General features: G+C 45.2%; 1 protein-coding gene across 2 annotated transcripts in view; it reads right to left on the bottom strand.

The window, feature by feature from the left end:
* The window catches only part of LOC148039814 (homoarginine-6-hydroxylase 2-ODD-233-like), a 196455-nt gene that overhangs the window by 78156 nt on the left and 103940 nt on the right, over positions 1-14359 (bottom strand). Inside the window, exons 4-8 of one of the 2 annotated variants that reach the window (XM_087694255.1) lie at positions 9547-9661; positions 9360-9423; positions 4236-4303; positions 4074-4132; positions 3746-3911 (exon numbers count right to left, since the gene is read on the bottom strand). In XM_087694255.1, coding sequence (XP_087550381.1) covers positions 3746-3911; positions 4074-4132; positions 4236-4303; positions 9360-9423; positions 9547-9661 — 472 coding nt within the window. Of the gene's footprint in view, positions 1-3745; positions 3912-4073; positions 4133-4235; positions 4304-9359; positions 9424-9546; positions 9666-14359 lie in introns of both variants that reach the window. The other variant, XM_087694264.1, reaches the window with a different exon arrangement.

Raw genomic sequence — 14359 nt, 5'->3', positions numbered from 1 at the left:
GGGGATACCTATGATTGACTGAACAAACATCTGTTCGGTGTGGAAGCTATTGACGAGGAAGAGGAGCTACGAGGCATGCGGATAGGCTTCGCTGCTGGCCTGGACGGTGAGCTCCATTCCCCGCGTGGTAGCCCTAAGACGGGACTATGGGGGTGATGGATGTGCTTGGTGGTACCACCAGGGCATCTATCAGCCAAGCTGAAAAGTGAGACTCTATGCACTGGTAGAAAGGGGCCGCCTATGCCAGGGGCCACTTGATCACATCCATCGGGGCTCTCTACTGCAGAGGGGCTCGAAAGATAATGCTCAAATGTGGGACCTCAGCCACAGCCACTAGTTAATGTCCATAATGCAACCTAGCCACTATTCGGAGAAAAGTGCCAGTCCACCTTCTCCCATCCACTGGGAGATGTGATCTGCCACCTGGCTCTTCACCTCCTCTATCTAGGTCAACGTCCTAACTCCTTTGTGAGACGTCTGAAGAAAAAAGGCATAGTTTGGTCCATCCGATGGTGCCAGTAAATGGACCTTGCCGCTCCTTGACTTGCGTACCACGAAGATTCCCACCTCCAAGGGTAGTGGGAACTCTCTGCGCTCCGCAACTCTCAGGTAAGACCACAGCCCACCGTGAAAGAACACACCTGTGGTAGCAACTGTGCCTGTCTCCGAAAAGTGTGATGGGCAGCATGGATGGAAGAGCTGGTGGTTGTTTGGGGAGGGGGAGGCTTGACTACAGGTGAGTGGAGGATGTCGGTGCATGGGGCTCTTCGCCTCCTCGGGCGGGGGGGGGGGGGGGGGGGGGAGATTCTGGGCCCTCGGGTGAGGTCACCTATGATGCCTTTGTCGGGGGTGGATGTGTTGGCCTGTGGTCCTGCCAAGTGGGGCGGGGGGGGGGGGGGGGGGGGGGGGGCGGGGGGTGGGGATGATCTATTGAGGGGGCGACGCTCACCCTCCTGCTCCCTACTGTCATAGCTGTGTCTGAGGAACGGCTGGCTGCGGCCCCCCCTGCCGTCTCCCTCTTTGTCATCTCTAGACCCATGTGAAGCCATCCGCGTCCACCTATGGGCCTCTCGGCAAAGCTGCCTTGGCTCCGAACCACGTACACTCTGTTGCCAAATGCCCAAAGTCATGGCAATGCAGGCATTGCCTGAGCTGCCCCATCACAATAACTTGCTGCCTAAAGGAGAGTGTGCCTGCCTCAATCTCTAGAAACTGTGGTATGTTCTTTGTCTCTTTCACTACCACACCCATACCTTTGGGACTCCTGCAGCTATCACCACGTCTGCAAAAGAGACGAGAAGGACAGTGCTAAAGAGCCATCCAAAGTCTTCCACAAGCTGACGATACTCTATCGCCAGTCCGGGAAAGAGTAGGGTGACCAAATGTCTAAGAAAATTGTTGTGGAGCGCGAATGCCTCCACTATGAAACCATTGTACCAAGGGACCATGTGAATGACCCCCTTCATGGAGGCATAGGGTAAACTAGCCACTCCTAGGCTGCGTCTATCGAGGTGAGTCGTACCATGAACTTTGAAGATCCCTTGCCCCATGAGAATCACCTCCACGATCTGCGCCGTGCCAATGCGCAGCATGGAATGAAGCCAGCCCTGAAGCCGAGCCAGCCCTGAAGCCGAGCCCTGGACAAGGTGTGTCCTACGACCTGACCAAAGATCACTATTTCTTTTAGCTCCAGCTCTGTGGCACGGACTGCTAAGAGCTGTTCCTCAGAGAGGACTACGCGCAAGGTGTTTGACGGGGGGCACTCGCAGAATGCACCGACGTCTGATAAGAGGTTTCCATTGCACATCCCTTCTGAGAACCTACCCAGCACACTACTATACTTCCAGAGGAAGGGGTGTTGTTGCTGCAAGTGGAGGGAGCAATGAAGGGAGGGGGCCAGGTGTGAAAGCGAGGACAGGGGGGTCTATTTTTTGCTAGCGGTGAAGGCACGGGGCGCCACGGGTGATTGCGTCAGGCTAGAGCCACACAGGTGGGGGCCTGGATCCGCAGGGTGAAGGCCAACGAGCGCTTGGGGGGGGGGGGGGGGGGTTCAAAGTGGCGTCGTTTAGTGTGGTGGGCCTAGAACATCTACCTGGGGACAATGAAGAAGAGAAACCAAGGCGGGGAGGGAAGGGGGGCAACGCGGATGGTTGTAGGCGGGCGAAGTCACCCTATGAATGGGGTACCGGCCGGGGGGGGGGGGGGGGGGCACACAGCATAATGGCGGGGAGGAGGGACATAGGGCACAGCGTGGTGGCGGGAGGGGGTGGGGCAGCGTAGTGCCGAGAGGGGGGGCGGGGAGGAGGGACGTAGGGCACAGCGTGGTGGCGGGAGGGGGTGGGGCAGCATAGTGCCGAGGGGGCGGGGGGTGGGGGGCAAGCAAGAGGGACAGGGGGGGCGCAACGCCAGTCAACGAGGGGGGTTTGACGGGTCGCGATGGCGGGGGCGAGGGCAGTGGCGTGTTGGTAGGGAGGGATACGACTCTCTTTATGAGTTGTTGTGTCATCAGATGGTTGAGAATCTAGGAGGGTGATCCTAGCCCCTCCCTAGAAGGATTTGTGTCTATGATGCTGCAGCATCTCCTAGGTTTATATCCTAAGGCAGGCCGCTACAAGATGGCCTATCATCCACACAAGAAGGGGCGAGGGCAGTGGCGTGTTGGTAGGGAGGGATACGACTCTCTTTATGAGTTGTTGTGTCATCAGATGGTTGAGAATCTAGGAGGGTGATCCTAGCCCCTCCCTAGAAGGATTTGTGTCTATGATGCTGCAGCATCTCCTAGGTTTATATCCTAAGGCAGGCTGCTACAAGATGGCCTATCATCCACACAAGAAGCACTGCCTTGGGGAGCCAACATATTGCACTAGCTAGATGAGATCCCCTTCATGTACCCTCCATGTACATAGTACTCGTCCAAGCCTACAAAGAAAAATCCAATAGTGGAGCCATCAACTAGCAAGGAGTAGCCCTTGCCCTCATCCAGCTACAAGAAAAAGCTACTAATGACTAGCAGGCTTGTCGCATGCACCATAGTTTCAAGGAAACTCCTTTCCAAAACTATGAAACCTATGAAACTTGTAAGTAAATTTTCTTACAAATTAAAGGTGTTTCTTATCATTCAAAAAATTCGTGATCTCTAAAAACATGACAAAAGAGTTATTGCATTAGAATTTAGAGTATCCAGTTTAATGCATGACTTTATTGTTGTATTCAGCATACAATAATCACTACACAGACACACACACGCACACACACAAAATAAAGAAATTACAGCCATGATTGTTCATAACTTACGCCATGACATGCTGTTGTCAAGCAGGACCAAGGTGTAGGACTGAAAATGAAACTTTTGATCATTAAGAACTGACTCACAATCAGCAATGTGGAAATAGAAAAGATTGCCTATGCAAAACATTGAAATAATCATCAAAGAACATGCAAAAAATACCTAACACTGATCTACATGTACTGCAATTATTTATGTCCATCTGTTTGAATTGATTACATGGATGAACCTTAAATTACATCAAGTCCTTTATCTTCATGGAATTTTGGTAGAAATTTCTGTAATGTTTCTAATGACACGAGTGTGTTTTCTCCATCCTGCCATTTCATTACCATTCCCCTTGTTTGTAGCCTTTTGTTAGACCTTACATTGAAACAGACCTAGCATAGATTTATAAAGCATGGACAACACAAATCAAATCAAATCAGGATGAGGCATGCAAATAAGAGAGAACCATACCAGCTTACTTCACTATCATCAAAAGCAGAATCTACTGTGTTTGCCAATGGGGGATATCCAATAACACGCATCACCCAAAAAGGGTTGCTAGTTTTGCCATTCTCAAAAGCATTTGGGGCGCCTCCTAGAGCCAACGAGATTCCTTGTAGTATCTTCTTGGCAAGGGCTATCAAAAATAAAACCATTAGGTTTTCTAGCAATGTCATATACCCATGGATACAAGAATTGATCGCTTGCACAGAGTCATGTCCTGGAATTCTGATAGGCCAAAACAGAAGACTATAACCTAATAGAAAGTTCTTCATGTTAGCCTTTTTAACGGACTAACCTGTCATTACATTGATGTATTCCTCCATTACAATTTTGAACTTGGCTGGATATTCCGGCCTGTTAAAAAGATGGAATGTCTCACATTAAAAGAATTAACCCTCTTAAGTCCCAGGAGAAACCAAGAGATCCTCCCTCAACATCAAGGAATACAAACCAGTACCATAAATTTTGACCGTACATAGGTTGGCCAAGTTCTCCATAAGCACCATATTCAAACTCCTTGTAATACTGCAAAGCAACGATAAGCTAGGTCAGCAAACCTGTACCTTTGAAGCAGCACTAAGCTTTTCTTGTGAAAGGCACAGCTAATTGAATACTTTGTAGAAGTTCAACACTACTCCATCTAGATAAGTTTTGAGAAATGTACATATGCACAAAATTGTAATGTATGAGTTTAATAAACAATTGTGCATCACTCCTAAAAAGTTATTGTAGTAGTAGAAACGTATACATGAAGGAAAAGTCCCCAACAAACCTCAGTTATTTGGTTCATCTTGGGACACACATCATCTTTGATATAGTATATCATCCCCAAAATACAGATGTGCAAAATTAGGGCTCCTCGAATGCAGCATCTCAGTGATATAGCCACAGCATCATCAGCAATTCCTCACAGACAGAGAGATCAGAGGATAGCTTCTAACATCGGGAGATATCCTTATTTCTTTGGTTGCTATCTCACAAGATCCTAGCCATGGGGACTTACCTTTATTTTTTTAGGATTTTCCACCCATGATCCTTATACGCAGCAATAGAGGTCCTTTCTGAATGGCCCTCAGCTGAGGTGATCTGTAGAAAGGCCCACTTTGGACACATGAGGATGTCAATCACTTACGGCATTTTGACTAACACTACAACCTGCTGGATAGAAAACATTTGAAGGATATAGAAATAAATTTCCCTGGAAACAAATGGATGTTTTATGGAGATGTTTGGTGGAAGCTTTCCCATGGCAAAGCTATTACAAGAAAGAAATCGCACCACCACATGTAACAGATGTAGAGCAGATGGCGAAGATGGCTCCTTTTTGTAGCTGTCCTAATTCACAATTACTAATCCTTGGAGTTCAACTCAACTGCACATTTTTAATATACATTTTGACAACTATTTTAGGCTGTTTTCAGTGTACATTTTCTTTTCTGCAAAGAAAAGATAATTCTATTAAAAACACATTGGAGAAAATCCCCCTGAAGTAAAACTACAACATACAAAGAACCTTGTAGAGAGTAGCTAACTACATCATAAATACAATGCATGCGTGATGAACCAATCCAGTGGGTTATAATGCCAAACCATTTTCTCAAAGAAGAGGCGCCAATTGCCACTCTGACGTAATTGCAAGACATCTCACTGTGGTCCCAAGGGGAACCCAAGTGAATCCTTGTGTGGACACCATTCTGGCTGCCTGATGTCACACGCCAAAAATTCACAAGAATTAGAATTAAGATGCTTTGCAAAAAATCCCCATGGCCACTATAAAGGCTCTAAATTTGCTCTCATCCCCATCTAAATAAACTGTTGTATCATCTGTAAACTCCACATTGAGCAGCTACTTGAGCTCAGGGATGGGCAACCTGATGCCTTCAATACCTCTGGATGACTGAGCAGCCTTCCCTCACTGGTCTTTCGATCTCTCTTCTAGCCCTGCCAACAAGAGCCTCACTCGGTGCTGAGGAATAAACGACAGCAAGTCTCGTCACCCACGGCTCTTGAAATCCCATCCTCAGCATGATGCCCTGTAGAAACTCCCAATCCAGGCAGTCATATGCCTTCTCAAAGTTGAGGAGCACAATGAGGTCGTGGTTGTTGGAACAACAAAGAGCAGTGGACTCCTGAAAAGTGAGTCCAAGATGCTGCCCTCTCAAACAAAGCATGTCTGTGTGGGTTGGCTATTACATTGCATCAATGGGGATAGTCTTAGTTTGATCAGCTTTGTAAGGATTTTGTAGGCAGTTCCGAGCATAGTAATCAGCCTCCATAGTGTGATCTCCACTCTGTTCTCATACACACCTGTGATGACACATGTATTGATAAGATCCCAATAGCTCAAAAGGAAGGACTTCTATAGTCCATATTCTGCTGGACACATGCCTAAGAGCAAAGCCAGAAGTGCATTCTCAACTCCTCTATAAAAAGGTCCATTAAATGCATGCCCTTCCTGTTGGTGACCACCCCCTGGTGCTCTGCCATCCTCTCTCTCTATCCATCTTGTAGCTAAGGGTCGAGTTGTGGATCCTAGCAAATTTGTGTAATTATATTGTATAGTCACTTGCCTTGCCTTCAAAAGGCCCCATGCAATGGCTCTATTAGCTCTCCAAAGTCTCTGTACGCCCTATCTAGAGTGTTTTGACCTTGTGGTGTGGATGAAATCCCTATTAACCATGTCTACTAACTGAGTCCAAAAGGAAGCTCCTGTATGGAACATGACCTCCAATCTTGCTTCCTTCATGGCATCAATCTCTACTTTGGCAATATGCATCATCTCAATTACCCATTTTAACCTATAAAAAGTTGTGTAACACTGGCTAGCCACCTGCTCCACATTCAAAAGGCCCTATACAATGTATCCATCAACTCTCTTGAGTCTCGATACACACTGTCTAGAGTGTTTTGGCCATGTGATGCAAAAGAAATCTCTATTAACCCTATCTCCTGCCTGACTCCACAAGGAAGCTCTCACATGGAATCATTTCTCTGATTTGCTTCCTCTAGGGCATTAATCTCTATTCTAGCAATACACATCCTCTCAACTATCCATATGTAACCTGAACATCTCTCCTCCCTGTCGAGCATAGCCAATGATGCTCTAGTACTCCCCTCCCTCTCTTGAAGGCCTTGTCTCCTCCTGATGACCTCCTTGAAGAAGGAGAACATATCTAGTAAACTCTCATCCAAGTCTCTAGCAACCTGTACAGTTGAGAAAGGTCTGGAATCTAGTTCCCCGAATTCGTGTGACTAACTCTCTAAGATCATCATCATGGAACATGTGCTTTGAAATCCTTGCATTGAAGTAAGTCCTTTGACTCTCTCAAAAAGAACTAGCTACACCGGTGAGTGGTTCGAGAGAGTCCAACAAGATATGATGCCTGCTAGGCTGCCCCTATCACAAACCCAGTCATTCATATAAACCGGTCAATCCTCGAGAAAGTCCTAGCTCCTATTGCCCTGTCTTTCCTAGAGAACTCAAGCGAGCTTGTGGATCAGTGAAACTTCGTTGTGAACCATGATTCCTATCCTCTAATCTACAACAAGAGCTTCCATGCAGCCTGGCCACCTCCTCTAATGGTCTACGTGCATATAACTCTCCTATCCTCCAAGGTCTCCACCATGTTTAAGTCACCCCCTGCCATACGATGGTCGACTTGACGTCCTGTCTCACTGGCCATTCTTTCGGGGCACAAACAGCTAATAGACCAGTAAGTATATCTCCATATGTGACCTATTCCTTGGCTAAAAATCTCTCATGTACCATGAGTTAGGATAAGGTTGCAATACAATCACTCTGTAAGCCAGAGATGAAACCTCTTGGGCTGCAACTGTCTTTGAGGGCACACTCTTTGTTTGAAGCGATGTGAAATGGCGGGAAGGCGTCGGTTGTAGGTATGCGGGTGGCTGCATTGGAGTCTCCTGATGGTAGTGGTGGACCAGCTGCAATCTCTCGAACCTCCCTAGTTCCATGTGTCCATGGTGTTGAGAGTTCCTGATTGGCTGGTACTGACTAGTGTGATTCTGAGCCCAAGGGAGAAGGCTGTGTGAGAGAAGGGATATGGAAGTGGATTGGGTGAGGAAGTCAATGAAGGTTGCTAAGGTGGAGAACATCGAGGACACTTTCATGTCTGGATAGAAGAGAGCACCTAGCTGAAATATACGTTGCTGAGGTGAACAGGCGGGTGTCGCTAGCATCAGCAGTGCAGTTGTCTGTAGGGGAGGTGGTTGACAGGACAAGGTGGAGGTGGTGATAAGCAAGGGGCATGGTAATACAGATGGCTTGGAACATGGGATGTAGATGACATGGAATACGTAGTGCAGGGCAGAAGTAGAAGGGTGGGGATGGCACAGCAAATAAGGACAGTGGCGGGGTCTAGAGGGGGGCAGCAGGGGGGCAGCAGGGGCAACTGTACGGAGAAACAGGGTGGCAAGCAAAGCATCACGGGCAGCAGGGAAGGAATCAAGGCAGCATCCAGGCTGCAGCCGGTCGGTAGGTAGAAGACCACCAGGTGGTCGCATGTTCATCAGCACATGATGGAGGCATACTGGTCAGCTCATTCATGGTTAGATGTACTTCAATTGTACTTTTGATTGCACTCTTTGATGAGACATCACTGCTATTTTACTATATGCTTTGGTCTCATCAGGACTTTGGCCTTCATCAACTGCAATTCTACATCAGCATTAGATTATATCACCATGCAGGAGCCTTATTGAAATATTTGTCCATCAATCACACAAATTTGGATTTTTGAATGTGATGCATATGTTCACGTGGCAGCATGTCTCAGAGGGGACTTGGACCCTAAGTCTCAAAAGGCAGTCCACTGTTGCAAGATAATCTATGAAGGCAAAGTGTACCAGGTATTCTCTGGTGTTGCCTTGCACATTCTCTATTTGCTCCGGCTATTGGATGATTTGGGTTATTCCCAGAAGCAACCTACTATTGTCTACATTGACAGTCAAAGTGCCACAGCATTGGCATGAAACCCAAGGTTCCATATAAGAACCAAGCACAAAGGGTTCATAGGGGTTCATAATCACTTGGTTCATGAGTAGATCAATTGAGCAACAAGTGATTTGTGCCTACATGGGACAATGTGCCTGTAGTCTTCAGCAAGGCTTTACATCAGAGCAATCCTGATTGACTACTTGCATGAATCGGGGTTGGACCCCACCTTTTTAGCAGTTTAAGAGAGGGTGCTTTTCACCCCACCAGCTTTGGCCTCTTTTCAGCTTCATTTTAATTTTAGGGTATTCATCCCCATTTTTTAACCAAAATGTCGCTGAGAAGGGGTGTTAAGATATTAAGTCCAGCCCCATCTTTGGCAGATCCACTTTAGTCCTTGAGTGCCCCTATTTTTGGCACATTGACATAGAACCTGATTGTACCATGCGCTTAAACCAATCCCTGGACATAATTATTTATTTGTTTGACTCACAAAAGAATTCCACTTTTATGAAAGTTATCAGCAAATTCATTCACCAGCAATGAATCTAGCTTCAGTAAAAATCCATCGTGCTGATTGAAATTATTATAGAAACAAATAGTAAAAGGGGAAGAAGACAAACTTACATCAATAGCCTCATGCATGTCAGGTCGCCCTTTGGTTACGTTCTCACCCAGCCTTTGGTATCCCCTACAAAACAATCATGTGTATAGTATGTTAAACCCATATTAGAAAGCCCCTTGAATAAAGAACAAAACTCAAAACCCATTACAAAGTAACCAAGAACTAAACACTTTTGCACAAAAAAATTACCTGAAGCCCCCATCACTTCGCATCTTGATTTTAAGTTTATCTTCATAATTGAGATGAAAAAACTCGCGACTTAGGTTCAATACAGCTTCACTCAAAGAAGTAGATATCCCATGGCCTTTCTATACACAACCAGAAATAAAAGCATGGAAGAAGTATTTCGAGCCAAATAATAGCATATACAAGTTAACAAGGCAATTACAAAACAGTAGAATATTCAATGCTTTTCTGAACTGCATCAGGGCCTATGCAGAGGCTCTCCAAGTCTGTATTCATATCTTCCATTTGTAAATCCACCAATTGGAAATGTCCAATACAATCTGGAACTGAGAGAAAAAATCAGAACTGCTCTCCGATACTTAGCTGGAAATATGTACAAGCACTTGTGCATGGTAACCGCGAGATTAACTGTACAGACTGTTCAGGATCAATCTCAAAGAATGGACCACTTTTGGACCTCTCCTTGAAAAACCCAAAATGTTAGAATAGTGCCAAGTTTTGAGAAATTGCACCCCCTGGGGCCTCTTTTTGAAGAACAAAGCTGTCACTATAGTGCCATGTTTTGAACAATTGCAGCAATAGGGCCCTTTCTTTGAAGAACAAATGAGATGTCATGGCAAATGCTAAGTTCAGTAAAACTGCACCCTCGTGGCTTGTAAAGGTAGAGTCATACTAGCTGAAAGCCACTGCACAGCACAAAAGCACAAGATTTGAAGATGGATATGAAGGAACGAAGTTGTACTATGGTGACAAATCCCCCCTTGGGATGATTCTGAAACAGGTCTAGCCGAGAGAGTCTGCAGGTCGTGGGTCTGAAGGGTTGCACCTGCCCAGGAGGGAGCCTGTACAGGGACAGTGCCTATCTGCAGGGTTGCGCTTAATGCTGCACACTCCAATCCACAAATCGTTGTCTGCTGTGCAGTCGCCCTGCTCTGCAAGTTTCCATTGCCACCTGGTGTCAGTGAATAGTCCCCACCACGTGTTGAAACAAGGGCTGCCACGTCAGATTCTGGCCATCACGAACATCCTATTGGCATGTGGCTTGGATGCGGCAAGGACCCAGTAGCATGCGTGAGATGCAGCAATCCAGTGGAGACAGAGAGACATTGCCTATTGGACTTCCCTAGATCCCATGAGGCTTAGAGGAGAGCCCTTAGGATAATATTTCACAGCACAACAGAGACCATGGTGGCTACTTGAGGGGCTGTAGCATGGGTCATAGATAGAGGCCTAGCATGTGGCTATGAGGATGTTGAGGGGAGATACTCTTTTCTCATCCTTGGACAGGATCTGAGCAAGATTCTCACTCCAAATTAATCATAGGCACTACGGACTCAAGGACACTACCACAGACGGGAGTTGATTGCCAGCATCATAGCCCGGTATATTTGGATTGTGAGATGCAGCCACATCATTGACTTCTGGATGTATTCACAGCAGAGACTTTTGATAGAGGATCTGGACAGAGATCGTTCACACTTTTTGCAAGAGATGGGAGAGGATGCAGGGCAGCTCTGAGAGGATGAGGAAGAGAAGAGAGGTTTTTCTACAGACATGGGATTCAGGCACTTTCTTCAATACTGTTACTCATATGGTTTGGCATTACAGCCACTGGATTGGTCATCCACACAACCATTGTATTTGTGATATACTCAGTTACTATTCACAAAGTTCTTTGCACTTTACATTTTACCTTAGGTTATTTGCCAAGGTGTTATTAATAGAAATTGCTTTTCTTGGGGGGGGAAAAAAAGGAAGTCGTACCATGGCACATCTCATCATTGGCAATTTAAGAAAAATAAGACTAAAATAAAACAAAGATGATGTGATCACAGTGTACAAGAGCTCCTAGCTCCCTTATCATCTATAGTATCCCCCATAGGGTTCAGCTTGAGGGATCTCAGCTCTGCTATGATAGAGTCAGATGAAGTGAATCTCCTCCAAAATGTCCTGCACTGTGAGAGATGATGTCAGATAATCTCATGGGCATTCTTGATTTTAGGGGCGAAGTCTTATGAGCTTTGTAGCTCTATCTATTGTCACCCTAGACAGTACCCTACTAGGCAGAGCCAATACTGGAGATTGAGTCTTTGATGGCAGTGCTACAACCCTGAAGAAGTATGCCATCGCAACATTGCTCAGGGCCAAGTCAATAAATCTGGGTGCCAACAAGCTCAATGTCACTGAATCTCAGAGTCCGAAGCATTTCTGGTCAGGGAACACCATAACTTGACAAATAGACCAGATCTCTATTGGGAAAGGCAATGATAGTGACCTTATATCTCATTATAAGAAGGGTGTTTGCATTCATAGTGCTGCTCTGTCTCTACCTCTCGAATAAAGCACATCTGATATATCATATCCTCCAGTGTGTCTACATAATATCCCACTAACTGATGTGAGGTCCGCATCTTTTGGCACCTCTCATCCCAAATGATATATGAATTACTTGCAGAAAATTACAAACCAGCCGCATCAAAAGAATCTTGGTGCCTAAATTCTCAACATCGATGAATCTCGGAGTCCTAGGCATCTCTCGTCACGAAACTGCATAGTTGACAGATGGTTCCAGATTGCTATTGGAAAAGGCAATGGTAGCAACCTCATATCTCATTATAAAAAGGGCATTTGCTTATGTAGTGCTCCTCTGTCTCCACCTCTTGAATAATGCACCTCTGATATATCCTATCTGCTAGTGTGTCTACATAATATCCCACTAGCTGATGTGAGGTCTGCATCTTATGGGGTTATGGCACCTCTCAACCCAAATGACATATGAATTAGTTGGAAAATTTTACAAAGAAGCAAGGTGAAACCCCACTCCACCTCATGAAGTAAGAAAAATAATGTTGTCATATTTCACTTTTAACAAAGCCTCCCACTTTTTGGGCACCGTCCAAGTCATTTCACAAAGTCAAACTAGAGTCAACTCATCAAGGTCTTCTTTCCTCACTCATTCTTCCAAGCGACTTCTCTTGGTTGTGGTTCCGTTAAATAGTAACAAGGGACAATCTGATTCTCCCTAATTCATTCATGCGCATCAACAAATCCCTTGGGAAACCCTTGTGATTTGTTGTGCTAAAATCATTGGCGCCTGAGGCTCATAAACTTTGAGTAATAGCCTTCCAAGGTCAAGTTCAATTGACCAAAGCTATAGAATTCATTCATCTTGATGGACTCAAAAGATGGATGTAAATATCACCCCTTCATAACCTCATCATCCATCCCCAAGTTTCAGAGGCTTCACTTATTGCATCGTCTCAGCACCATTGCACACTTGGTTGAATATTCACTTTGATACTAAGAGCATTGAATAGAAATCACATTTGAAACGCCCACCTAGGATACAACCTGCACATGAGACACAACACAAGCTATATCCACAATTATAAAGGGGCTAGACACTAGACTCAACTCCCAACAATAGAGCCAAATGGGGCTCTCCCACGAGCCTTGAACTAGTAGCACTTATGGTCATAACTACATCCCAAGGATTGGTGTCCCATATCACCAATCCACACTGTCCACGTGCATGCCAAGAGTCCAACAGTGGTGATCATACAATGATGTGCACAATAGAAACTTGAGTCCAAGAGTGGTGATCACACAATGATATGCACAATAGGGCCTAAAGTCCTATAAATAGGACTCGACTACCATGGCCCCGGAGTGCCTTTAGTACATTCGCATTAAGTCACTTCATGACCATTGTGGCTAATGCTACAAGTGCCCATCTAGATGTCCACAAATGTAGCACTTCCCTCCTTATGAATGATTGATATCCTCACCAATATCCTCAAAACGACTCTTCAATGAATGTACCGACTCCCAAGTAGCCTCTCTCTCCAGGCAATTCTTTCACTCGATCAAATACTTAGGATCAATGATTTGATGGGATCAATTAGTCCTATGGTTGAGAACCAATTCCGGTTTGAGTAGAATATATCGAGTAGTATCCTCGAGCCATAGGAATTCCTCAATTAGAACAATAAGTTCACCTTGTCCCACTCGTTTCTTCAAATGACTCTAGAAAGGTCCACAATACCTCAAAGATAATTAATAGTACTTTCTAGTAGTCATCCTAAGAGAACACCTAGTACAATGGAAGGATTATCCTGAAGAAGATGCCACTTGGGTCGATGAGGCAACCCTTATGAAAGAATACCCCCAGTTTCTCTCGAGATAAGGACATCTCGATTTCTCTAAGGAGGGAAGAATGTAATGTCCCCATTACTTAGTTTAATTAAGAGCTTTCTAACCAAGTGAATTGGAGTTTTACCCCCCTTTCGGAGCCAATGGAACCATCAAATTTATGATCTGAGCATCACATCACTGATCTTTCCAAGATCCCCCTCCACAAAGAGCTCCACTTCTCAGCCACAAGCCCTCTTCTCTAATTCACTATAAATATGAGGCATGGGGAGGAATTTAATGTAGACTCACATGCACTCCTGGAGCTCTCCAAAAGTAGGATATTGGTCACCATAAAACATAGTAAGAACTTGGGCCGTTTTAATGCTTTTCCCTACAATCGTCAATATCTCCGATATTGTTGTACAGAAAGTCGACCAATAATTAAAATTTGATAATATCCATACCATATTCGAAACACAGTTTTCGAGATATCCTCCAAAGCTATCTGTATTTAAGGGTATCGAGTGATTTTGGTAAAATAATGTGCACTATACAATCTATCTATGACATCATCCATTTAAGGCAACATACATTTGTTCTTGACAGCTACCTTATTGAGACCCTTATAGTCTATGCAAAAGCGCATCTTACAATCCTTCTTTTTGGGAGAAGAGCAGGCACA

Source organism: Lygodium microphyllum, chromosome 2 (genome assembly GCF_053477565.2).
Source record: "Lygodium microphyllum isolate KBCC chromosome 2, Lygodium_microphyllum_v1.1.10, whole genome shotgun sequence".
NCBI lineage: Eukaryota > Viridiplantae > Streptophyta > Polypodiopsida > Schizaeales > Lygodiaceae > Lygodium > Lygodium microphyllum.
Note: the sequence above shows the minus strand (reverse complement) of the source record. Positions and strands in the feature narration are given on the sequence as shown.